The 27,560-nt window shown below is 40.3% G+C and overlaps 1 protein-coding gene across 9 annotated transcripts in view; it reads left to right on the top strand.

Moving 5' to 3' along the window:
• Positions 1 to 26,888, top strand: part of AFDN (afadin, adherens junction formation factor) — a 141,558-nt gene extending 114,670 nt beyond the window's left edge. For 5 of the 9 annotated variants that reach the window (XM_087425015.1, XM_087425013.1, XM_087425012.1 and 2 more), the window contains 10 exons: positions 76 to 149; positions 615 to 733; positions 2,308 to 2,502; positions 3,127 to 3,218; positions 3,561 to 3,746; positions 6,441 to 7,442; positions 16,758 to 16,892; positions 20,046 to 20,571; positions 23,824 to 23,908; positions 24,735 to 26,888. In XM_087425015.1, the coding sequence (XP_087281141.1) occupies positions 76 to 149; positions 615 to 733; positions 2,308 to 2,502; positions 3,127 to 3,218; positions 3,561 to 3,746; positions 6,441 to 7,442; positions 16,758 to 16,892; positions 20,046 to 20,571; positions 23,824 to 23,908; positions 24,735 to 24,888 (2,568 nt within the window). In that variant the 3' untranslated portion in view covers positions 24,889 to 26,888. The remainder of the gene's footprint in view (positions 1 to 75; positions 150 to 614; positions 734 to 2,307; positions 2,503 to 3,126; positions 3,219 to 3,560; positions 3,747 to 6,440; positions 7,443 to 16,757; positions 16,893 to 20,045; positions 20,572 to 23,823; positions 23,909 to 24,734) is intronic. The other 4 variants (XM_087425018.1, XM_087425019.1, XM_087425017.1 and 1 more) reach the window with 2 other exon arrangements.
• The last annotated feature ends 672 nt before the right edge of the window (positions 26,889 to 27,560 follow it).

Genomic DNA, 27,560 nt, shown 5'->3' with positions numbered 1-27,560 from the left:
GACTTCCCTCTTCCTCCCACCTCTCTCTGCTGTTCCACCTCCTAACACACGCACGTGCCTTTTGGGTGTGCACAGGACGGACGACTAGCTGCAGGTGACCAGCTGCTCAGTGTAGATGGACGAAGTCTGGTAGGACTCTCTCAAGAAAGGTATCATTTATTTACTTGTTTAAAACCTTATATTAGCATCTTTAGGGGTATTTCATGTTAAACTTTGGAATTAGAAGACAAAAAATAATGCTAAAAAGCTGTGCCCTTACTCTTACCTTTTTAAGTGTGAAACTCTTAGTGTACATGACATTTCTTTTGTTAGCAAATTATAAATATACATTTTAGTCTGGAACAGTTTTTTTGAAGCTTAGAAAAATATACTCAGCATTCCCTGAAATTTCTGAATATCATCTTACTGCTCTTAATACGCTAGCAGGAGATGTGTGCATAGTTAATTTTTAAAGGAAGGGAATGGGCAGTAGGTAATCTGTCTGAAGGTAGGGCCTATTACTCAAAATAGCAGATGAGGCTGTGGAACATGCTGTCAGTTGCTCTGATCACAGGCTATTGTGGTGACAGGTGCTGTATTTCATACTTCTTACATTTGTAATGCTCTCTTCCCAGGGCAGCAGAACTCATGACAAGAACAAGTTCTGTGGTAACACTAGAAGTAGCAAAGCAAGGAGCGATTTATCACGGTCTTGCTACCCTGCTCAATCAGCCATCCCCAATGATGCAAAGAAGTAAGGACTGGTTGTGAAGAAGGGAGTGTGTCTCTTTTATTGGCTACTACCAATAACAGCTTTACTGATCACTTACTATATGCCAGGCATTTTACAATCATGACCTCTTTTAATATTCAGAAAAACCTTATGGAGTAGGTACTGTTATTTCTATTATCTCAATTTTAAACATAAGGAAATTGAGGATGAGAGCACTTAAGCAAGGTGCCTAAGATAACTAGCTAATAAATTAAATTGCTGTAATCAGAATTCCAGTGTGGGCCAACTGACCTTCGAGTCACAATGGCAATTCATTAGATTCTCCTCTCCCTAAGAGCCATTTAACCTCACCTCCACAGGGCTGGCAGACTGCTGGAGAGCTTCCACATGCCCAGCACATAGAGGCACTCAGTCAGTAGTGAACAGATGAATGACTTTTCAGTTTTGATAGGCAAACGCAGGATGTAGTCTTTAAAGAACAAGTAGAATTCTCTAGTGAAGGAATATTTATACATATGTATATGAATAGTTATTTCAGTCCTGCATATGCTGAGGTTGGACATGATTATCTTTTTATATATAGTTCATTTTAGATAAAAAGCTCAATTACTTGAATAACGTAATTTGTTGGTGGGAAGCATGGTTGTATAGCTACATAAAATTTTTCAGAAAAAAATTTTTAAGTTTAGGGCTTTTTAAAAAATTAGTTCAGAAACCATAGGAAAAAACCATTGTGACTCACATTATCTTTTAAGTCATGATATACTTGACATTTACTTTGCTGGTTATATGCGTAGCCTCTGTCTGGCTCTGACAGAGCTCACTTCTCCATAGGTCAGTATTCTGGGAACTTCAAAGCCCAGAACCTGAAGTCGAGAGCTAAGAATAACAAAACAACAACAAAGGCATCTGAGAACCTGGACCTACTGTTCATTGAAACAAACAAATAAAAAGAGCATCTTAACAAAACCATGTGTTGTATTATAGGCCTCGACTCAGCATAGTTTTTACTTTTTTCATAACATAATATTTAATGTATTGGTTTTCTAATTGCTTAGTTTACAGTTATTTAAAAGAAGCAAACCCGATGGTGAGTTAGAAATCAAAGAAGCAAAGTGTTAAAAGTAGGTAATAAATTGGGGTCATCAAGCAAGATGATTAAACTAAAAAGTAAAGAATGAGTAGTCACATCAAATAATGGCTGTTCATGATGATGACAACACTGAGTGATTAAAAGAATTAATGTATGTTTTTAAAAGTGAGGGAGGTCTATTTATTTATTTTATCTTTCAGTTTTAAAACGTTACTTTTAAAAGTAGTTTTGTTACTTAAAGCAGGTAAGTTTATGAGAAAATAAGCTTTGAAAGAGTACCTTTTACCTTCAGTACCAATTAAGTGTTGCTTTATTTGAAAACTTTTTAAAGATTCTCTGGATTTTACCCTTCTATAAAAATCACCTTATTTCTTCTGCTAAAAACAAGTTCTTACTTATGGTATTTTAAATATTTGTAGATTCATCTTTCTTTTAAAACTAAACAGTATGTTTAAAATAAAATCTTGAACAGATGAAGATCTTGAATGTACTTTGATTTCAGTTTCAGATCGTCGTGGCTCAGGTAAACCCCGACCAAAGAGTGAAGGTTTTGAGCTCTATAATAATTCAGCTCAAAATGGGTCACCTGAGAGCCCTCAGCTGCCGTGGGCAGAATATAGTGAACCAAAGAAATTACCTGGCGATGACAGACTAATGAAGAACAGAGCTGATCACCGCTCCAGCCCCAACGTAGCAAGTAAGAGGAGTGTCTGTGGCTCTTCTTCTCTTGTCTTGAGTTCTCATATAAGTACATGCATGGTCACAATCACAAGTGAGGAGGGGTACTCTGGTTTTTTAATTATTAAAATGAAATATTACCGGCGTATATTGGCTAACTGGGTTATGTTTTTCATGAGAGACATGAAAACTAATGTTCTTCTAACAGGAACTAAGTTAGAAAACTTTTGATTCGGTTGATTGTGCATTGATAATGTGTCTAGCAGGGGTTGCACACTACCAGCAGGAGCTCAGATGGTTTTTATACTTTTAAAGGGTTGTTAACAAGAAGCAGCAGCAATAGGAGGATGTGCAGCAGATACAGTGTTCACAAACCTAAAATATTTGCTGTCTGGCCCTTGCCAGAAATGTTTGCCAGTCCCTAGTCTGTAGATGAAACTTCATAGCTCTGGGCTCTGAGTATTCGAGAGGTGGGAGTGGGTCTGATGAGCCCGTCTGTCATGGCCTTACCTTTTATCTCTGTGCTAGACACCTCACTGCAGTATGAAGATGCGTAACACACAGTTACTACCCTCAGAGAACTCTTACGTGACATCTGGTTTGTTTATTTAATAGTAAACTTTCTTTTCCTGACTCTTTCCAGATCAGCCTCCTAGTCCTGGAGGGAAAAGTGCATATGCCCCTGGAACGACAGCTAAGATCACGTCTGTCTCTACTGGGAACCTCTGCAGTGAGGTCTGAGAGATGAGCAAAACAGTCTTTACTACCCTGTTAGGTTTCCCTTAGAGTACCTAAGTTACCTAATACAATTTTCACTCTACAAATTAGCATTGTTGATAATTCCTAATTAGTTAATTTTTTTGTTTTTAATATAGTAGGTAAATTAGCTTTGAATTAATAAGTCTGGGCAAAATAAAATGCTTTTCATTATTCTCAGGATAAGATCAAACACTTTTAATTTTTAACACAGTTTTTGAAATGTAGATACTATATTTTAAAACAGGTCGTTGGAGATTAAATTAGTCTGTTATACAAATTGCAAAAAGCTCACCTTTCTTTCCTCTTCACATTTTACAGGAACAGACCCCTCCACCTAGACCTGAAGCCTACCCCATCCCCACTCAGACGTACACTAGAGAGTATTTCACCTTCCCGGCTTCCAAATCCCAGGACCGGATGGCTCCTCCTCAAAACCAGTGGCCGGATTATGAGGAAAAGCCGCACGTGCACACCGACAGTGATCACTCCAGTGTTGCAGCTCAGGTTAGAGGGAAGGGGTTCCGTCCATTTCTCTCAGCCCTCAAAGATAGACCAGTGTGACAGTAAAAGCTGAATGATTTCCGAGACACAGTGGATGTTTTCTGTAGAACAGCACTGCTATCGTCATCTTTTTTTTTTCTTCCATGGTTTTTTGGTTAACTAAGGAAAAGAGGGGATAGGATAGAATACTGAACATGAAATGAGATTTCTGTTCTCTTAATGTTTGATTAATGAAATGTTAGTAATATTAAGCCTTAATTAAAATTTGTAAGGCAAAGTTCACAGATTCTAGGAGTGAGAAATGAGAAGCCAAATGATATATGTTGTACTTTGTTCATATCAGAAGGTGTCCCAAGCACTGGGAATGCAGAGATAATCATAGTCCCTGCCCGTGAAGCTAATGGTATGGTTGGGAAATGAGACAGATAAATTGCATACAGTATAGTAAGTGCTGCTAGAGAGTTGGGTCTCTGCTGAGTGACGGAGCTATCTTTCAGTCTAGGTGTGACTAGAACCGGGCTCCCACCTTACATTACAGCTGCCTAAACAGAAGAGCTTTTCAGACAGATGGAGAAGGCATGGAGACGTGTGGTCAAGTAAGAACCTCAAGTGTTCAGTGTGGCAGGAACCCAGGTGGGGGAGGGAGTGGTGGGATTCCAGGCTGTAAAGGCAGGTTGGAACCACATGGAAGGGCTTTATGTGACAAGCTAAGGAATTTGGGTTTCATCCATGTTAGTAGAGAAGGGGATGTCAATCCGGGTAGTTAAGTGGGGGAACATTATCAGGTGTGTTTTTCTTTTTAGAATGATAACTTCGCATTGTGAAAGATTGGGAGAAGAAATTAAATGTATGCTTAAAAATAGGTACAGTCTAGGATACGTAACAAATATGTATCCTGGATAGTGAATTCTGGGAGATAATCATTCTTGGATTAGAGTGGTCAGAAGATTGGACTTGAGCTGAGCCTAGGAGGATGAGAAAACAGAGGGAGAGAGGATTGCATTCGCAGGAGACAGTGTGAATAAAGTTGAGCGAGAGCCCTGTTTTCTAAGGGCAGAAAGTGATCCTCAGGTCACAGATGTTGGTTGTTCACAAGATTTCATCTTGTCTCGTCCATGGGTCCATGCTGCTGTTTCCTAGACGGTCCTGATTACCTCCAGCCCCCCAGTCTTTGCGGGAGTGTTAGATGCCCTCCTCCACCCACCCCACCAGCTCCGGTAGCAAGCTGGAGTTGGCTGTGAGAAGAGGCCTTTCTCCAAATTTCTCTTTAACAATAAAGTAATTTTATGCCCTGCTTCCTCTAGCATATTTTGTTAGCCCTTAGGAACATGTGCTTCCCATATGTCAAGGCAATCCACACGTTTTATATATGGGAGTAGTAGTATTAAGCCTCCACATTTATAGCAGATAACTGCTGATTGCTTCTGTCTCACAGCCTACGTAGATAATAACTAGAGGAGGAAGTCAGGAAACACAGAGGCCAGGGTGTTTTAAAGGGTCTCTTATGTGGATGCTGAAATGACTGAGAGTTATGATTGGACTTACCAGGAAGAGGGATGGAGAGATGGAGCGAGTGAGCACCAGGAGCTAAAATGAAGTCTTCAAGGAAAGCAAAGGAATGACTCGAGTCAGTAGATACTGCAGCAGAGAGGAATATCAGGAGTAAAATCTGAGGGCGTGGACCCTGAAATTTTATACTTTAAAAGTATCTGTTCTACAAATAGCAGGAAATTTAATAATACTTTTATGTGGTCTGAAGATTGTATGCCCAGTAATCAAGAAACTGTTTCTGTGTACATAGTAAAGCTACAGCAATATGTTGGAAGTAAATGTTCTCTTTTTCTATCAGGCTAATGTTTTTTCAAATATTATTTCATTTTTTTTGTTGTTGGTTTTTTGAGGAAAGGGAAACAGTTTATTTTCCAGATTTCCATCTTCAATTTCTCCTTATTAATAGGGCAGAAAAAAAATGTTTGACTCGGACATCATAGTGAAGCATTTCTATTTGATTAGACTGCTTTCATACATGCCCTTTGATAAAAGTGTATTCATTTCTCTCTCACACACACACACAAAAGTTTATGTCCAACACATTTGTATTGCTATGTTTTATACTTTTCTAAGACATGGCTTGGATGCATGTGGCTTGTCCTTGCATTATTATACACAGCTCTTTCAAAGTGTTTGTAAAGCCAGTCGTCACCTGGTAGAATTCAGAAAGTCATGGATGGATCAGATGGTTGAGATTTGATAATTACTCTTAGTAATAATTAGAATTTTACTACAGAGAAGTAATTTTTGTTGCTCTTCACATAATTAGACTAAATACATTCATCCCTTTAAAATCAGTTATGTGAGTGGTACCACAGTAGAGATGCGTGCAAGGGGCTGTAGGAGAATGAGGAACGGCACAGTTGATGAAGTACCTGAGGTTTTGTGCATTTTGTTTTTTTGCCAGTAATGCGGAGAAGAAAGTACAGCTTTTCCTTCTTTTGAACAGATAGAGAAACTCACTGAAAAGCACTGTTACTCCACATGGCCACTGAGCTATAGGGCAGTCTCAGTCTCTATTCTGAACACTCATTTTACAATTTTCCTAATATTTTTTCTTTCTCCCTGAAGATAAATGTTTATGAATTTTTAGTAATATCTTCTGATAAGTGGCTGAAATATAGCTTTCCTTTTTTTTTTTTCCAGCGTGTTACCCGTTCCCAAGAGGAACTTCGGGAAGATAAAGCTTATCACCTCGAGCGGCATCAAATGGAGGCAGTTATGGATCGCAAGGCTGAGAGTGAGATGTGGATAAATCAGAACTCGTCCATGGGCTCTAGTACCTCCAGCCAAGAGCACCTGGACCACTCCTCCAAGGCGGGCACCCCTGCTTCCACTCTGACCAAAAGCGGCCCTGGGCGCTGGAAGACACCAGCGGCTGTGCAGCCCATGCCAGTGGCTGTCTCCCAGCCTATTCGAACAGACCTGCCCCCACCACCCCCTCCGCCTCCCGTCCACTATGCCAGTGATTTTGACGGAATTCCCATGGATTTGCCTCTCCCACCCCCTCCTTCTGCCAGTCAGATAGGACCTCAGCCTGCTCAGGTGGCTGCTGCAGAACGGAAGAAGAGAGAAGAACATCAGCGGTGGTATGAGAAGGAAAAGGCCCGTCTAGAGGAGGAGCGGGAGAGAAAACGGAGGGAGCAGGAGAGAAAACTGGGCCAGATGCGCACCCAAGCATTAAACCCCACTCAGTTTCCGCCTCTGACCGCCCAACAGATGAAGCCGGAGAAGCCTTCCACACTCCAGAGGCCCCAGGAAACAGTCATTCGGGAACTACAGCCCCAGCAGCAGCCCCGCACGATTGAGCGCAGAGACTTACAGTACATCACAATCAGCAAAGAGGAGCTCTCCTCAGGGGACAGTCTGTCTCCAGACCCGTGGAAGCGGGACGCCAAGGAGAAGCTTGAGAAGCAGCAGCAGATGCACATTGTGGATATGCTGAGCAAAGAGATCCAAGAACTGCAGAGCAAGCCTGACCGCACCGCCGAGGAGAACGACCGCCTGCGGAAACTCATGCTGGAGTGGCAGTTCCAGAAGAGACTCCAGGAGTCTAAGCAGAAGGACGAGGACGATGAGGAAGAGGAAGACGACGATGTGGACACCATGCTGATCATGCAGCGCCTCGAGGCCGAGCGAAGAGCACGGGTAAAGGGGGAGCGTGCTTGGGCGTGGTACCTGTGGTCCCTGCGCCCACCTGCGCGTGCTGGGGAGGAGGCAGCTAAGCCCAGGGTCTCAAAGGATTGGAAAGGCCCCTAGGCTTATAATGTTTTATGATACGTGTTACTGTTAGCTGACGTGCTACAGACATGAACCAGGATGAGAAGTCTGAACATTCTTGAGACGTGTCATTTAAAAGTATTAAATACAATTCAAATAGAACTTTATTGTTTTAATTAGCAAACTCTTATTTATCCTCATTAACACCTCAATTGAGAAAACAAGTAAATAATCTGTACTTTGTTAATAATTGGTAATAATCTTGATCAGGGGTTGGCAAAATTTTTTCTTAAACAGCCAGATAGTAAATATCTTAGGCTTTGTGGGCCATTTAGACTCTGTCTTAACTGCTAGCTCTGCTGTTGAAGTGTGAAGGCCACCATAGACAGTACGTGAACAGTGGGTGTGCTGTGTGCCAGTAAAACTTTGTTTACAAACAGGAGGCAGGTCATTTGCTGACCCCTGGTCTTGATTATCAGCACTTGATGGTGCGTAACAAGTGAGACTGTTCAGGACTTCAGAGTTAAGATTTTAGTGTCATTACCAGAAACATACCCTTCATAGTAGATATAAGGTTGATGAAGCAGGTATTTATTAAATTAATAAACAATTATATTTCAGTGGTAGTATAAAGACACTGAGAACTTATGAATTCATTCATATTTCTCCATATGACAAAAATAACTTCCATTCTTTTTGTGTCAAATAAGAGAAATAAAATTTATATTGGTTTAATGCAATAGATTGTTAAAATGCCAAATTTATGATTCTTTGTTACCCTACAAGAGAATCGTTGACAGAGAGGCCTTTATTAGTATTGATTTGCAGACAATGCTATTGCCCATTTCATGTTACTGAGTTTTAGTGGTTTTTTTAATATACAATGCAGTATTCTGAGAAAAGATGGCCAAGAGCATGTCCTTTTTTGTCTTTTAGATTTTGTTTCTAATTCCAGCTTTTATTTGATGCTGTGTGTATTCGAGATCTAAACCAGTTAACTGTTACGTCAGACATTTTAGTCTTTCTACCTCATGATGCAGTTTAATCTTAGGTATTATTAGTAAGAAGATGGAGCCACAGTGTGATCCCTCTTCTGTTTGCTCTGTGAAGTATTTTCCTGAAATGTCACACGCACACTTCTTATGATATACATATTCTCAGCCAAATGTATAGATAACTTTGCCCAAAATTCAGCTGGAATCCCTCTTAAGACACTTAAGTTTCTTAAATGAAGGCCTAAATGTTAACTGTTTCATTATTTTATTAGTATTCTCCAAGTCATCAGTAGTAAACTTTCTTAAGAACAACTGTATTTACCACCAGGACTATTTTATTTGAAAGAGCAACCAGTTGATTAATAACTAATTGCTTTAGCATGAGAATTCTTTGAGCAGTTTCCACTGTGTGGTAAAAGTCTGGCCTCCATCACAGTGCTCGCAGTACACAGTACACTTACAGTAGACAGCTATGTCGTGCGCTGTGCGCGTGTCCTGCAGCGTGCCTTTCCCTCTGCTCTGGCCAGGGCCACTGGTGGCCACCTGGCAGGCGGATTCACGGAGGAAGCTAAACTTGTTCATGGCCTTGTATCGCCCACCCCAGAACACAAGAAAGAATGGCTTCCCCGTTACTGCAGCTCAGACTCAGAATCTGAAGCTGATGTTTATGGTAAAAAAGTAGACGCTATTAATACTTATCGTTGTGCACATCTCCCAGCAGTAGTGAAACGTTAGCAACTGCATTGTAATATCTCTATAATTTCTTTTCTGTGAAGACTAAAATTTTTACTGAAGGTCTATCGGTTTTTCCAAAAGCTTAAAACACTGAATGTTACAAAGCCAAATATGAATTATGATATTTGGAAAGTTTCTTAAGTAAATTTAGTTAAAAGTATCTGTATTTATCATTAATTATATTAAGATTAATATCTTAGTTTCTAAATAAGAGAGCTAAGGGAAATTTTACTTTTTTCAGTTTCTATGTATCTTAATGAAACTCAAGTGTTTAATACATGTGGACATTTTTCTATTTGTGAATACTAGAGATTAGTCTGTATGTAGTTCTTTACTTTTCTCCTTGGGTCGTCCTTCAGAAACAGATGACGCATGAGAGCAAACAAATGTGCTGATGGCGGAATACAGGTCTAAACTTAACTTTTTTTTTTCACACTTCATCTTTCTTTTTTTTTTCCTTCTCTGTTACCTGCAGCAGACTGCTCTGCCAGCAATCTCTGTTCTAGATTTGGTATGTTCTCGTTTCTTTCCCTTTGGTACTGTTTTCCTGTCTTGATTTCCCTTTTTCTTTCAGTGGTGGTTGTTTTATGTTTTCAGTAGATCCATTTCTTAGGGCTGTCCTAGATCAGGATGTGTAGTTCCCTGACTCTAGAAGCATGCCTCTGAATGTTTGTAGATTTAGTTACTCTTTGCTTTTTTCCCTTAACTTTAAGTGTTATTGTTTGTTTATGGTTTTGACCTTTTCTCAGTTTTAGTCATAAAATTGATTCTGTGTATTCTTATATAGTTATAAAGATGTGAGCACATGAAAGAAATTTTGTAATGAGTAATCAATTTCATTCTTGTTACATTAGACATAGATCTTAAATATTCAGCTATTATAAACTCAGTTGAATTGATATTGACATGGTTTGCCAATTAAGATGGAACTGTCTAGGATATAACTGTCTATTGGGAGAGTGAGAGAGATTTCTGGTAAACACATATTCTTTGTTTTCTTTAGTAATATCACATGGATTTTAGTTTAGTTTATCAGCCATACGAGTTTATTGTCTGCCAAAAAATACTTGAGGTCACGTTCTATTGTCGATTCAATGTGTTTAATGTCAGTATTGGGGAAATTTGGTCGGTCATGTGGTGCCCATTATGCTTAAGTACTATATCTGTGTCATCTGCCAGACAGTTATATTTTGACTGATATAATTATATTAACTTTGTCCGCGTTTATTGTTAGTCAATTTTTTTTCTTTTCTTTCTTTCTTTTTTTTTTTTTCTTTTTGTGAGGAAGATCAGCCCTGAGCTAACATCCATGCCAATCCTCCTCTTTTTGCCGAGGAAGACCAGCCCTGGGCTAACATCTGTGCCCATCTTCCTCTACTTTATATTGGACACTGCCACAGCATGGCTTGAAAAGCGGTGCATTGGTGCATGCCCAGATCCGAACCTGTGAACCCCGGGCTGCCGCAGCGGAGCGCACACACTTAACCGCTGCGCCACTGGGCCAGCCCCGATTGTTAGTCAATTTTTAAATATGAGGCCAGTATCAGACAATACTTTTTAAAAAATCCCTGAAACCAGGTTTGACTTTAATGGCCTTCTCACCAAATAATAGCCCTCCTTTGTTTTTAATTTAAATAGATAGTGTGGTGACACTATGACTCCAAAGAGAACTCTCTCCTGAAAACACTTCCCCTCCTTGATGAATGAAAGGCATACTTTTCTGGGCTTAACTTTTTTTTTTCACATGAGACAAAGATAAAAAACATATGTTTTTCTCCCTACTTCTTTGTGTATTAAGATGTACATATAGTAGATGGTTGGAAAATATCAATCAGTTAGAGTCGTTTCTTTATGTAAAATCTTCATTTAACAAATCCTTGCTTAGCATCATTTATATGCCAGGTACTGATCTGAGGCATGGCTCTAAGAGATGGGGCCCAAGGAGAATCTTGTATGCTGTGAAGATTACATGACAGATGAATAAGATGTTTAAGGTTAAAGGTTACACTAAGGTTTTTATTTCAAAGAAATAGTTCAGAGGTTTTCTTTCTTAAAAAGATAATTATTTTGAGTGTTAATACTGACTTTAACCACCACGTTTCTGAACATTTCTTAGCCTAATTCCCCAGTAACTATCAATATTATTATAGACAATGTCATTATCTGTAGAGTTCTTATTATGTCGGATTGGCAGGTTGTCTTGAGAGAGCCTCCTGTTAGGCATAATCTTTTCCTTAAGATAATAGGGAGAGAGGCGAATACGTGACCCTGTGTGTAGGAACACAGCCCTGTGCGGGTTTGAAGGTGTTTTTGTCGCAGGATTTTTATGGTAACGAATGGGATAAGTGAGGCAGGTCTTTTCTTGTTGGGGAGCAGCCAAGTTTTAGAGAGGTTGGTGGGTACCCTGGCTGCTTCCTGCTCTTCCGCTGGTCTTGTAGTGGCCTGTCACCCCAGATGGGTCCAGGGCCCACCGCTTCCTTTCTGTGGGCTCACTCCCTTTGTGCCTGCTGCCTCCAGATCCATGTCTTGACTGATGCCAACAACACCCTCCTTCACATTTCTAGCCCAACCCCTCTCTGACGAAAGACTCCTCTGTGCGTTTGCTGACTTAACTCCTCTGCTCAGAGTCAGACAAGACTTTTCAAATTCCAGCATTCAAAACTAAACTCCTTCTCTCCTCCACTCCCCACCCCCCTGCACAATGCTGCCCACCTCCTCTACCTTCAGGCTTCCTCATTGCACTTGATCCTTCTAGTTCTCTGTCTAGAAACTTGACAGTTAACCATATCCCCTTTTTTCTCTCCATTGAGAAGTTCTACTGTCTTTACTTTTTTGGAGTCTGAGTCTGACCTGGCTGAGCCACCATCATTTCCTGCCTGAATTGCAGAAGACTTCTTGCTGAATGCCTTGCTTTACCTTTCTTCCCTTTACAGGCCATTCTAACATAGGAGCGACAGTGATCCTATTAGAAACATATCAGATCACACAGGTCCTCAGAACCCTACTGTGGCCCCTCATCACTTAGAGAAACATTCTGCATCTCTCCATGGCCTACAAGGTGCTCTTTGTCCTATCCTTGCCTCCACATGCACAGGCCCCATCCCCTCCTTCACTCCTCTGTGGGGTGGGATGGATGTCGACCATTGCTATAGCTTCCCCTGGCTGAAGTCCCTCTTCTTGATGACAGGGTGTGTGACTCATGCCTTTGCTGCTCTAGGTTGCCAAATAATTACATATATTACTCCCTTGTTTCTTCATAACAACCCTGTAATGTGGGTATTACAGAAGGGGCAAGCCCAGTATTTAAGAGATTCACCCTGTATCATAGAGTGAAAGTCAAGATTCTAACCAGAATTTTCTGAGTTCATATTTAGTGCTCTTCTGCTACACAAAAATGTCTACCACTCATAAAACTCTATTACTAGGAATTATCTTTCAACTAGAAGTTTGTGTGACCTGGCAGTGTCTCAGTTGGCTAGTCTCAGCTTCTGCTTGTTACCATTTTAGTGGTTCTTCTGCTGACTCAGATGACCTGACAGCTCACGGGAGCAATTCCTTGAGGTATTTTGGGGTAATACCAATGAAGTGATGTTTTCAAAGATTTTAGTGGCTCTTCTGTTTTCCTCCTGTGAAGACCCAAGCTGGATCTTCCCTCACAAGCTGCTTCCCTGTCTGGTCTTTTTTTGTGGGACTGTGGAAATTGGGCATATCCCTCTTGAGCATCCTGGGCATAGAAGGGGTTGAATTAAAAGTTGTATAAAAACTTCAAGCAAGAGTTAGTGGGAAACCTAATTGAGAGTTGCACCTTCAGAGAGACCCATCTCTAGGAGGTAGCAGACTATTTTTTGCCTATTCAAATTGAGATACCTCAGGAATGGGAAATGGCCCTGCCCAGGATATCAAAGCCAAAAGGTAGACACAGTCCATCTTCAGGAAGGGTCAGTGTTACCCAAGGAATTAGGAGGAGAAATGTGTTCTTGGTAAAACCAACATATGTATGTCTTGGAGTAGGACACAAAATTCATATGATGGTGTAAGAGGAAAGAATTGTCTTAAAAGACCATCAGGTGTGTATGGTGGGGCTGCTTTGAGCCACACTGCCCTTCTCGGGGTTATTTGTCTTATTATTCGTCTCTGCCTCCTCTGTCTACTAGAGTATTTCAGCAGCTGTGCTATAGATCTCTAACTTCTGATAAAATTGTCATTTACCTTAAATTAAAAAAAAAGGGGGGGTGGGGTATGGGCTATGCCAAAGGAAGGGAGCTCTCATTTGTTGAGTGCCAAGTACTGTGGTGGAGAGTTTTCCTGCATCATGTCATACACACTGCTTTATGAGAGAGGACTTTGTTTCCCCAGTGAGGAAATCCGTCCCTCAGCAGGCCGACAGAGTGCACTCCCTCGTGGAAGCGTGGCTAAGGAGCTGCAGAGCTGGGCTCTGGCCCCAGGCTTCAGGTTCCACAGGCCCACAGCAATAAATGGCCTCAACAGGGCGTCTCTTCATTTTTGGGCCTTAAAACTTTTTAGGTGTTTTAATGGGTAGGAGCATAAGCAGAAAAGATCTGCAGAGAGAAGGGTTTCTTAAGGGTAATGTGCTTAACAGACTTTTAGTTGTATTTTCAGTGAAAATGTCCAGAAGTAAAGGATATCTTAACCCTGTTTTGTATTCAGATATTTCAACATGATTGTCTACCTTAATGAGATTTCCATTATAAATTAAAGATATGTTAATATATTTTTGTGGTATAAAATTATAGCCACACAGATCTCAACATACTTTTCTTTCTTTTTTTTTTTCCTGAAAATACCTTTTCTAGAAATGTGGACACCAGTATAGCAAAACCTTGGTTTAAGCATACATACTGGCTTTTGAAATCTCAGCATAGTTCTTGGTTTAGAATAACTTTAGTCTGGACTATCTCGATTCATTCTGTAAGAATTATTGTTATATCTATTCAGATCTGTTCCCCAAATATAACTTTCTACAAGACTGCTTCGATCACATGTAACTTTTCATTCTTTTAATGTAAAACAATGAGCTCATCTCCTTTTCATTTAACTTCAGGGTATCGATGTAACAAGGAAGTTTGTCATTGGATATCAGAGTCATTAAATTTGTAACTTAGGTTGAAATGCCTTTAACTGTTATTGAATGTGAGTAAACCATACAGCTCAGTGTACCATCTTGAGCTATTATTTGGAGTAAATTAAGAGATTCTCTTTTCTCTCATTATTGCTTTTTTTTGGAGTAAAGCAGCATATCTTTGAAGAACAAAACAATCTTTTTTAAGAGAAAATGCCTGTTCGTAGATTTATAAGATAGCATTCTGTATCTATAATTATAATTATGAAAATTGTAATTGTTCTGATTTCTTAAAATTATACTCCTATTTAATTTAAAAGAACTAACTGGCTATCTCAATGTACACTTTTTCTTGCTTAGAACTTATTTTTAATTAGGTCTAGAAAGTATAACATAATGAAATTAGTTTGTGCTTTATTGGGTAACAGAAAAACCTCTATTGCATTAATGCAATTCTCTATTTTTCCATAAATTACTTTTCTGTAGAATATTTAATGTTTTCAATTGCTGTTTTATTTTGTTATTTTTATTGGGGTGTTATGTCTTGTAATTTGTGCTGATGACTCTAAAATTCTTGGTAAATGTTTCCATTCTTGGCTGTAAGACCCTTCCGCAGGGAGCTCTCAGGTGGATGTTAGCTCTGCAGTTCCCTGGGGAGAGCACCTTTCACTGTTCTTCCTTGCTCCCTTGGCTCTTCATCAGTAGCATCTACTCCTGCTACAGAGCCCCCTACAAGCCAGTTATCCTCACATCCCTTGTGGGCTTATACCTAGATTATACTAAAGAGGAAGTTAAATTAATTTGTCTTCTTGTGAAGGGAATTTTAATTTTTTTTCTAAGATGTTTTATTGTTGACTGACATGAAAAAGCCTAATGACACAAGTTAATTTGTTACTTTCCCATCAGATACAGAAATCAAGCAAGAGCGAAGTTGTTAGGTTTTTGTTTTGTTTAAAAAAATACACACAAACACAATTCAAATCCAGAAGTTAACATTTTCTATTTTTGCTATGAACAGTTTATAGAATAACTAGTAATTCTGTAGATACTGAAACACACCGTGAGAGATTTTGTCTAAGGGCTTCCTGCAGTGGTTAGAGATTGAACTGGATGGCTTCGAGTTCCATTTTAATTTTTAAAATTTTTAATCAACTCCTCTTGATGTAGGATGGTGCAGCGCTGTGGGTGCTGCTACAGCCCAGGTCTGTAACACATAAGAAATAACTGGAGAGTGTGAAGTTTTCAGTTACTGTTATCTTAGGCTGTAACGACAGAAGTAGAGTAGTTATATCTAGATGACAAAAAGAGAGTCTTATTCTGTTCTCTACTGGACAAATGTGCTTTTAATTCAGGGTTCCTTTTTAGAAAAGGTATTTTCAACCTGTAGTGCATAGAGAAATGTGACCAGGAAGATAAAGGAGCTGAAAACCAAATAGGAGATGCGTCTTAGATTTTTCAAGATATCTTTAAGTATTTGAATGGTATGAAAGAAAGATAATAAATTTGTTTTGTGTTGTTTCAAAAAGGAAGAGCCTGAATGGCGAGAAATAGAAAACAACCAGGTGGCGCAGTTTAGACCCGCAGAAGAACTTTTTGACTAGCAGTTCCCTGAAAATAGAATATACTGTCTTGGGAGGTAGGCAGAGGTCCCCAGACACTGGAAGTGTTCAAATAGAATGGATAATTGGGCAGAGATGTAGCAGAAGAGAGTGAGAATAGATTCCTTCCAAATTTCAGGTTTAGATTCTGTGACTCAGAGTTTGGGGATATCCCTGAGCTGGGAAGGGATTCTTAAAGTCCAGGATGGGATCCAGAGAGAGCTAACTGATGGCAAAGGGCCAGGCTGGGAAGAGAGCTAGGAACTTGGTCCCCAAGAAAAGGTGGGCTGCTGTGAAGATAACTTTGAGCAGTCGCCATGTTCCTCTGGATCCTGTGGTGCCACGTGAGCCCCACCCACTGAGAGGCTGGTGCTTATCTGCCATGACCCACAAGAGTGGAGACTTGTTTCTTGACATTCGTAGTGGAAACTAAGACAAATGAACAAGGGGCAAGGGAAGGAGGATGGTTGAGTGTGTTCTGTAGTATCATAAATTGGGAGTCTGTCTGAGTCTGTTAATTTACTTCAGCTGGTTAACTTCAATTTGGTGTAATAAAAGAATCCTGCTTGTTTAATGTGTAAATGTCTGAGATAAAGTCCTTCTTGCTTTGAGCCACAATTAATGGAAGAATAATTCTGGAACTGTGGGGACAAAGTCTTTAGGTAATTTATTTTGAAATTGTAGACCTATAAAACGTGTAAGTTGTAGTGTCTTTCAACAGTGATTTTAACCTGGTATTTTGTGTGTGTGTGTGTCTGCTTGTCTCAGTATGCACTTTTTATGTGTTGTGCTGGTGGAGTTTGTTGAGTGGAAATTAAAATGAATTTGTTGTTAGTTACAGGATGAGGAGCGGAGACGGCAACAGCAGCTAGAAGAGATGCGTAAGCGGGAAGCAGAAGACCGAGCCAGACAGGAGGAAGAGCGACGCCGCCAGGAGGAGGAACGAATAAAACGGGATGCTGAAGAAAAGGTTATGGTTCTCTAAGGGCAGCTAGAATTTTACCACATTAGCCTGAACGTAATTGATTGGCTGGGGCAAAGCGGGCTAGAGATTATATGTCCCTTAAGACGCACAAGACAGAACAGGGCCTGGACCCCCCAACTTTGTTTTTGGACCAAAAACTTTAGCCCGATCTGGCCCACCTACCTCTCTTCTGAACTGTCTCCAGATTCCCTTTTCCTTTGAGTTTTGTCTCTCAAACTTCTGAACTCTTAGGCCTGTTTAGCCGTGGGTCTGCTTACTCTGGACACGGTCCAGCTGGTTATTGTGAAGGTGAAGTTTGCTCAGTTATTGTTCAGATTGAGTTTGAGATGTGGGAAGCAACAAGAACAGAGTAAGACAGTCTGTTAACATTAAGTATTTCAAATAGATTGTTTACTGAAATTACTCAATTCTGGTTGATGGTAAAGAGAGCAAATGGCTTATAAAAAACATGATACAAGGAAAATTTAACTTAGTATGTAATCTGATAAATATTCTGCGTTACTTGTTCCCATATGTGGGTTTTTTAATTCAAGTAATCCCTTCAGGTGAATTTCAAAATGACAATTAATTTGACCTATTCTGAGAACTGGGAGCTCGGCGATGCTGCCCTCTGGGTCCCTCTCCGCGTGCGCAGTAAGGCTCTGAGCAGGGGCTCACTGTCGGGTCTCTCCCGAGGGATTGCCTGTCACTGGGCATGGTGTGGGAGAAGCCGTTCTCTGTTACTGCCCTTCTGTGAAGGTGGAAGGTTTGAGTGCCACAACTGCTGATGGGGAAAGCTTTAGTGTTTATTAATAATTCCTTCTTTGATAGTCCCGTGAACTGTATTAATAGAGCACCCTCCCCATCCCCCCCAAAAAAGAACTTTTGGGGAAGCTTTTGTAGTGACACAGTCTATTAGGATACATAACAATCAAAGAGTAACATTGACAGAAGTGATGTGACTCATTGAAATGAAAATAGAACAGGTAATGTAAGGACACATACCTGTATTGAAGTTAACGATTTCTACGTTTTATAGACGTTTACCATTCCCTAAAGCCTATAATCACATTATCCGTTGTGTCTGGACAGATTTTGAAGTCTTCTCAGAGACTCTGAGCTTTTAGGATTAGGTTACCCTTGAGTCTTTTGCTTGTGTAATGGTAAGTCAAAATTGATGATCTTTCTAAGGAAATCAGATTTCCAGAATTGGAGCCACTAGCATTCTCAGATTTTATGGTGTGTGTTGTTTGCTGTTCCGTGGCTGTTGGGAAGGATGTGCTCTCCCGGTTCACGTTCACTCGCTGTCCCAGACTCTCCACGGACTGCTCTGCCTGCTCTGGAGGCCTGCAGACCCGCTGTCTGCAGGCTTTGGTTAGGCGCAGTCCTGTGCCCCTGCGTACCTAGCAGGGGCGGTCAGGTTGCCACCTGAGGGCAGTGCACGTGTGGAGAAGGGCCAGGTTATATTCTCTGTGTTGAGACTCTTGGGTTATTTGATTTTTCTAACATGTGTTCTCACAACTCATGATTATGTCAAATACACTATGTCTTAGTAACTGCTCCTATAATTGAGTGGTCACTGTAAAAAGAAGCTGAATAACCTATTTTTTATACAGAATGTCCACAATTGATGGGTTTGCTTTGTTATAGGAAAATGTGCCATTCATTTCTTGGGTAGAATGAAGTCTTCTGGGGTCATGTAATTGTATCTACTCTTAGCATAACTCAAAGGGGATGTTTGGTTTCCCCCAAAACGTTACCAAGCAACTGTTCTTCGTGTAATACCAAGATTCCTGATAGCTCCACTTCAGAGCCACAAAGGTCATTCCGGATTCAATCCCCCACCCTAAGAGAACATTCATTTTGTGTAGAAAATAAGATTAAATGTCTTTCGTTTAGGATGCCTCAACATAGAGTAAGCAGAGAAAGTACGTCCAGGGCCATGATTGGGGCTGGCATTTATTCTTAGAGTTTTCTCCCTCAGAAGGTGGAGCACTGACTGTTGTGTATTCACTGTGCGTGTGTGCGTGGGGGTGGGGGGGGCTCAAGAGGGACTTGGGAGAAAACACAAGAATTCAACTTGAAGTGGGACTAAAAACTTTTACCCTAATGCCAGCAAGGTCCCTAAAATTGGTTGTCTTGGTTGAATGAATTTAAATTTCACTGTACTCTGTTCTGTAGCGTTAACTGTTACTCAGGTTGAGGCAGCGGACTCTGTTTGATCTTTCATCCCCTTTCCTATTTACTTTTTTCTTATGTTCTGAAACTCTTGTCAATCTTTAACAAAACTGTGCTGTTACCTCTTTTAATGTTAAAATAATTTAACACTGTCAACTGTAGTTTGTGCAGATGTATGTCAGAAAAAATGTACAGTATGTGTCAAAATATATTTGAACATTTTGTTGCTGTTGCTATTAATGCCTGGCTCTCTAATTTTTTGTCTGTCAGGGAGTTTATTAAGATTTGAAATAGAAATTAAGAACTGTGGAAAGCGTATTTGTTAGATTGTTGCTTTGGGAAAGTGAGTTAATGTTTTTTACAGTTTATGGTTTCCTATTAATTTCCCTCTGAATAACTGGAAATAAACCAGATGACTCAATCATCTGAGGAAGGACACTCTTCTTCTGAATTCACTGGGGTCAGTGAAAAAGCAGACAATTTGCACTTCTGAAGGGGCTACCTGTAGAAAGCCAGGTATAGCCTATTTTTGGTTTTGTCTTGTCTTTGAACTCAGCAGTAACAGGTAAGTTAATATCCTACCAAAAACAGAAGGAAAAAGAGAGACAGACAGAAAGAGAAGCAGAGGAGAATTAAAAGTGTAGTGGAATAATTGAATGGGGACAGCAATGTAACAATTGAAAGTAGGGAGCCTCCCAGTACCTGAGAGTTTGTTCATTCCGTCCTTTTAAGCAGTTTTATGTCAGATAATTCCAGAACAGTATGAATGTATTTGTGAGTCTCAAGACTATTTCCAGCTCTGTCTGCCCGTTTCTGTCATAGTAATTATGTTCAAACTTTCATGTTCCCATGGATTCGTTATCATTGATGGGGGACTGAGGCGTAAATATATCCTTTCATGCCATGTGATGGCCCAGTTGGGTTGGCCATGGTCCCCTCCTGACCTCTGACCTTTGCACTTTTGTCTATTCCCGCCTGCAGAGGCGACAGGAAGAAGGGTATTACAGCCGCCTGGAAGCCGAAAGGCGCAGACAGCACGACGAGGCCGAGCGCAGGTTGCTGGAGCCTGAGGAGCCGGGTCTGTGCAGACCTCCGCTTCCACGGGGCTACGAGCTCCCATCCCCGTCCCCTCCGGCTAACGCTCCTCCTCCCCCACCTCAGCGAACCGCCTCTTACCTCCAGACGCAGGTCCTCTCCCCCGACTCTCTGTACACCGCCAAGTTTGTTGCATACAACGAGGAGGAGGAGGAGGAGGAGGAGCACTGCAGTCTAGCAGGTCAGGATAAGTACTCCAGCACAAGAAAGTCTCACGGGGACCTTCCTTCTGCCGCCCTTAAGCCACAGCAGCCCCCCTGCCAGCCACGCCCGGCCTCCGATGGCATCTTTCTCTCCAACTCATTCCAGCCACCCTCGGCCAGTGCCAACAGTACTGCTCATAAAGCAGGCCTGCCCCCACCCCCTCCAAAAAAACCAGGCTTCTACCATCCCAGCCACTCCAAAGGTAGAGGTAAAAAGTGGAATTGCAAATCAAACCTTTGATCTTGACTGGAATCTTGGAGGCTCTCTCACACTTCCCACTGTAGTGTGGCCCGTGTCGATTGGCACTCGCTTTGGGATTTGATTTCACTTGATCACTAGTCTCAGCATGGTGACCTCCCTCTACTCCAATTGTAATGTCTGTGCTCACACTCCTTTAAGTCAATATCTTAGTACTCCCACTGCTTTTATACTTTAAAAAGTTCCATTTCTGTGATCAGCTGATAGCAATCAGCCCTTCTTCGTTACTGCTAGGTCCCTTGAAGTACTGTTGGTCTTGGTCTTCATTCTCTACCGCTTCAAATAATTCTTATATTTGGAGGAACAAATACCCTTTTCACGCATTTTGGTGCCTAAAGAGAAATGTCTGTTATTAATAGCATCGTAGTTACATGTTCAGTTTCTGTTATTTAACATCAGTAGAACTTGTGCTCTGGATTAAATGCCACGTGGCAGCGGCTTGTGAGATAACTGCTGTGTCTCATGGTGGTTTGGTCGGAGTAGTGGAAGCACTCTGCTAAGCTGGGTTCATGGTACTGCTCAGTGCCAGCTGCCGCCTGCCAGGGGCCAGAGAACCTGGTCATCGTGGGACTACTCTTTTTTTCCCCTGACCGGTTTCAATTCTTCCTGGGACCTTACGTTCTCAGAGCGTCACAGCACGAGTAGCCAGACCACAGCGTAGGCGTGCAGTTATAACCCTCTGGTTATAATCTTCCATGCCGACTGCAGAGCACCGTGGCGTTCCTGCCTTTGCCAGGACTTGGAGGCTCCTGTAGAGTCAGCAGTCAATTTCTGAGACAGGGCTGAAAGTTGTATTTCAAATTATAACTGTAAATTATAAGGATTCAAATTTCAGGCTAATCTTACTACTCCACACAAACTTGGAATGCTGGCAATAAGCATTCTCAAATGTGGTAGTGTTACTTTTGATGACTACAAGAGTCTTACAGATTCTGCATAGTGCAATGCATGGACTCACAACAATTCTAAAAGAAGCTAAATGATCAAAAACTCACATAGTCATCACCCTTACATAACAAATGTTTTGCCAGGATCTTCCCACCTGAGTCAGAGCTTTGATCTACTTTACAGGTTCAGAATATAATAATATTCAGGTTGAGTCACTCAGAAGCCAAAATTAAATCTTTTTGTAAAATTTCTGTTGTAAATATCTAGAATGTAGTACCTTCAAAGACATTTATGGAATAATAGTAATTTTTGAAATGAGATGCCATCAGTCTCTTTGCATCAAATTAGAAGCTGAACTTTAGATCTTTTGTGTCATGACACAGTAAATATGAGGTTTGGTAATGGAATATTGTAGCTAGGTATCACCTCTAACCATCTTGGCTTTCAATCATACCACTAACCCTTATTTTATTTCACACTTAAAACACCACATAGGAGCAGGGTATGTCCTGCATCTGATTGCTCGGGCTTCTTTGAAGACTTCCTTCGTAAAGTACAAAGCTGTCTGCACCAAATGCAGAACGCATCTGACCTTACCATCCATCATCTCACCAACATTGTCGCATTCTGTGTTCCGCCCTTTCTGTGTTGTGAGCACTCTTGAAAAGCATGCTTCTGCAGACTGGACTTGGTTTCTTTCACTGGGTGCTGTGAGGAATTAAGATATGAATTGGAATGAATAATGTCAGATTTCAGCATAGCAACATATTAAAAAATATTCTTTACTAAAGCTCTTTGAAAATTATTTGAAATGTGTAGTATTGATTCATATATTGTCAGGGAAAGTATTTGATATTCTGATTAACTCTAAAAATTTTGAAAATTTTTAGGAATTGATTTTTACCAGTGGAAGAAGCAAGTTTCTTAAAACAAAGCTCAAAAGATATAACATAACATTTTTAAAAACAAAATGAAAAAATTTAGAATTAAAATTGAAAAAATTCCACTATGCAAAAATAATTTATCTAAAGGCCCACTATGGATTGCCTTAAGTTAGAGCTGTGTTTCTGTTCTATCTTTTGAGTCTTTGCTGAGGGTGACTTCCTATGGTGTGATTATGGGAGACTTGCACTAAGGAGTAGGGAAAGATGCAGTGCGTGGAGGAATCACTCACAAGTGTCCAAGCTCTGTCTCAGTATAGCAGAGATGTTCTGCACAGTATGTCCTGTTATGTAGAAAAGAAACGTAAAAATTCATTTCTGTGCAACTTGTCTAAAAAGGATAATTTTAATGTTGAAATTTTATAATAATTTTGTGGCCTGTTTAATCCAATATGTAATGCTGTCAGTGTCCATTGAATATTTTGAGCATTTATTGCTATAGCCTGTACTATTATAAGCAAAAGATTTTTCAAGTGTGAAATTTTTTTCTTGCTGATGTTACAATTAATAGAAATACATTAGTGCTGATTTAATGCATTATTATCTTAATATATCATCTGTGGCACTGTAATCTTGTATTTGGATGCATTTAAAATCCTTATGTGCATCATCTCTTTTGATCTTCAACAACCGTTTGGAGTAGACAGGGCAGGTGGTGGTGTTACCAGGTGGGTTGATGTTACTCTCTGTCGTTACTCGGCCAGTCACAGGCAGATCAAGGGGCCGACAGCCTCTCTCTTCTCTCACACTGTGCTGCTGGGGTCTTGTTTTTATTTTGTCAGTGATTTTGTATCTGCAGCACTAGTATCAAACCCTAGGGGTTTTGGGTAGCTTGTTTGTTTAAAACATTTTGTTTTGTTTTAATAATTATAGCCACTTATTTTGAGGAAAAAATCAGTAGTTGTCCTGAGAAGAGGAACTTCAGTCATGTGGTTACTTCTTAATCTTTGGGTTACGTTTACTCAGTGATTTTGTAAGAAAATTCTTAGTGTCTGAAAAATTGTGCTATCTCCCCATTTAAGTCAGTCTTTGTGGATTTTTCTTCTGAATTCCTGCTAATTATGCCTTTTATCAGATTTGAACTTTTTGACTGTTACTACCTAAGACCTATGCTGTTCCCTCTCTGATACTAAAGGCCAGGACGCCAGGGATTCAGCACCTTGTGAGAGCAGTGATTGGATTACTCAGGCCACTAAGAGATGTGAATTTCAAATTGATGGATCTTTTGTCTGATTTGAAGAGGCTTTTGCTTTCTTCTTTATTCAGTAATTGAAGATGTCTTATTCTTCTACGGGCACTGCATTTTTATTATGAGTAAATTTTTGGAAATAATTACAAGTACTTTAACTTTGACTTTTTCTTTCATGGAAAAGGACCAAACTCTTACATGGGATCTACTGGGACAGTTATCGGTGCCCATGATGTTTATCGGGATTCAAGAGAGAAACTGTCTAAAAGGTATTTACAGTTGTCCTAGATGAATAACTTTATCGTCATTGGTGACTTTTTTCCTTCCTCGAGCCATTTTTGTGTGAGGCTGGATTGAAATTTCAGAGACTTCGTTATCAGCTCAGATGTTTCTCATTGTACAAAATTGTGTGAGCATACAGGCTTTTTATCTTTTGTGTTGCTAATATAGTTCTGTTTCAGACAGTGGTGTAAGTACCAGGCTTTCTAGTCAGAACTTAAGCAGTTGGGCATGCTGCTGTTTGCTTCCACCAGAGAAGGTGGAAAATTCTTGAGCAACGTCCAGGTGCCCTGCTCGACTACATAAGGCCAGCCCTGATGATCACAAAAAGTAAATAGGCTTAATGTCTTCACTGAATGTCCTCAACTAGGTTTTAGTCAGAAACACAGTTGAAGTTGAACTGATGAAGAAAATCTTCCGTATCTTACTACAACTTGTTAAGTTAGGTGTATTGATCACTGCCCTCAGATACATGTAGGATTCATTACAATGCTCTATTTTAAAACTATACCTCTTTAGCTAAACTTAACTCTTAGGAATTACCTGCGTGTTAAGGTTCAAGTGACTAGCTTTCTGAGAGGTGGATGTGACTGGAGAAAGTTAACATTTTAGTAAGGAGAAGACTTGGCCGTTTTCTACATGGGTTTAAATACAGCCCCAATAATTTTAATTATAGGAAGGGTTATGGCAGAATTAAAGAATGAGTCTCTCTCTTACTGCAAGTTTTACTGAATTGCGCATTATGTAAACTTACCTCATTGTTGACAGGTTGTTTCCATTCTGACCAATAATCTTCTACATTTCCCTCTCATGCAGCCAAGATGCAGATTTACCTGGAAGTTCTGGAGCCCCTGAAAACTTGACGTTCAAAGAGCGCCAGCGTCTTTTTTCACAAGGTCAAGATGTGTCCAATAAAGTAAAAGCCTCTCGTAAATTAACAGAACTGGAAAACGAACTGAACACAAAATGAGAAAAAGGAAAAGGGCACCTTGTCTTTACCCCAAAGTCTTCTCAGTTGTGCTTTGTAGGTATGAGCTTGAAGAGGAAAGAGGAGGTTAGATTTCTAAGTCACTTATGATTTCTGTTTCTAAAATGGTTGGGATTTAGGGATGTTCCAATTCCAAGAAATTCTATTTTATTTTACCAAGAGATTGTCATTTATACAATTTAAGTACTAATTTCTTAATTCTCTGGCTCACATAAAGATAACTTTTTTGTTAGTTTCTTTTTTAGAGTCTGAGTTTGAAAGGGGACAGAAGGAAGGGCAGTAGAAGATAATGAGATGTTTCTTTTCCCCTATTTTCACCAAGGAGCACAATGTTTTATTTTTGTTCTTTTTCAAAAACTTTATTTTAGCTATTACACAGAGAATAGCTTGAACTACCCAGACTATTGTTTGCACTATTTAGTAGCAACCACAGACTGTTCTACGGACGAGTCAGGTCTTACCTTCCAGGAGAGAGAAGGTGTGAACACGTGCTGTTCGTATGTTGAGCCCACAGCTAACGTGGTAGCCTTTCTAGTCTGCTCTGTGCAGTCACGATGCTGGAAGATGACGCACGTTGGAGACTTGTTCCATCTCTTTCCTTGCAGGTACAAGCCCGCCTGATCAATTCTAAATATTTGATTTAAGAGAATTTCTCCAAGAAGAACATTTTGAGGATTTAAGCTTAGGAAATTTTATTTTTATAAATATCAGGTTATTGTTAGACTAATAAATCATTGGTGATTTTGAAGATGCAGTTAAGTTAGAAAGTTAACTAAATATTTTAGATATTCCAAGGGAGTCTGTAAAAGAGGATCTCTTTAGCTGAACAGTGTTGCTGTGAACAGGAACAAAAACACCTGAGGAGAACGGGAGATGAACAGGTGACACTCGCACACAGCTGCTGCTTAGAAATTTTAAATCTGAAAAACAAATAGATTTACATGGATATGCTGTCAGGGAAAGGAAGGAGTTCAATTGCATATGGCATCTGTAATTTAAATATTGTAAGAATAACTCGTATGGCAGTTCAAGCTATTTTTTTACACTCTATTAATAGAGTTATTTAATTTTCATTTGTTGAATTATTACTTACACTGTCATTTCTTCAGCTATGAATATGTAGCTGATGTTGGGGAGACGGACCTCACTTTGTTTATATTGTGTGATGTTAAAATGGTAAATTACTTTGTGATTATGAGCAAATTTTCTATTTGACAAAGCCCTGCTGTGGGGTTTAGATGATTTTTCTGTACCATATTGTTCTCTTACAAATATGTACGTTCAGAAAATACGCACACTTTCAAATAGAAGAGGGAGAGGCTTTCTAGCCTAGAAATCACTTTAATGCAAGTTGTATGATAAATCATTAAAATGCGAGTGTAAATATTTTTGTGTCAATCAGGGTTCTTATTTGGAAGTGTGCTTTTACTGTTTCCCTTGTTGAACTAAGGAGTAAAATGGTTCTAAGTGTTCAGGAAGGACTGGCGTGCTTGCTCCGGAGGTGTGAGGAGAAGCAGGCTCCTCCCGAATGTCTGGAGAACACTGGCAACCTTACGGGGACTAATCCACACTTTCTTTAAGGAAAAGAGGCAGATGAACTAGTCTGTTAATATATAGAAGAACAAGAAATACACATAAGTACATGCAAATACATGTAAATATCTACATACAGGGATATTTGTGTGTGTGGTTGTAAACCCGTAAACAGGTGGATTTGGCCATCCTTGGACGATTAGGTCAAATGTGAATATGTGTGAAAGTGCTTTTCATGACTGTGCATTACTATGGAAAAACATCACAACTGCTGTAGTTTTCCATTTCTACTGTATTTCATTTGCAACCTATTTTTAATAAACTTTGTATGTATTTAAGTGTATTTACTATTATTTTAACAGTGCTGACAAAGATTCTATTTGTAATATCAGCCTTCCCATCCCGTCTCCTGCCTGTCCACTGATTCATTAAACATTCACTGAGTGTCATTCTGTGTCAGGCAGTGTGCTTGGTTTGTGGGGAAGTGTCCTCTGTCCCGACCACACAGACTGATGTCACGAGAGCTTGCAGATCACTCTGACAATGGTCCCCGTATACTCAGCCCCCAGGCTTTCGTGACTTCTGCTTTGCATATCAGCAGTCCTGGGGCCATCCAGACTGTTTCTCTGTTACACTGTCCCAGCATTGCCTCTTTGAGTTCTTAAGCATACCCAGGAATTAGCAAATTGTATAAACAAGATTTCCTGGTGCGATGTGTTTGAGGGCAGGGGCCCACCCGAGGTAACTCCTGTGAGGGGGTGTGATTACAGAAGTGTGCGAGTGGAGTGACAGGGAACGAGGCTCACAATGCGTGCAGACTGGGCATGGGCACGGGAATGGGGCTCAGCTCTGCCCCTCGCATGTGCTTCTTCCTGTCCACGCGGCCAGCTGTGCCTCCCTGTGTCTAGTTCGCCTTTTCTCCATGGCCTCTGAGCAGGAGTGCCAGGCTAGGGCCATGCCACAGGATTTCAGGAAGACTTTGATGAAGGGAAGCAGTGGCTCGCGGGGTTGTAGAAACTCGTGGAGATCTTTTTGGCAAGACAGATGTTTTATATTGGAACATAATATTCACTTTCAGTATGTTTTAATGCCCAAAAGGGTACTTTAAAGTTTGGGAGGAC

Source organism: Ceratotherium simum, chromosome 38 (assembly GCF_057802395.1).
Source record: "Ceratotherium simum simum isolate JZ-2026a chromosome 38, ASM5780239v1, whole genome shotgun sequence".
NCBI lineage: Eukaryota > Metazoa > Chordata > Mammalia > Perissodactyla > Rhinocerotidae > Ceratotherium > Ceratotherium simum.
Note: the sequence above shows the minus strand (reverse complement) of the source record. Positions and strands in the feature narration are given on the sequence as shown.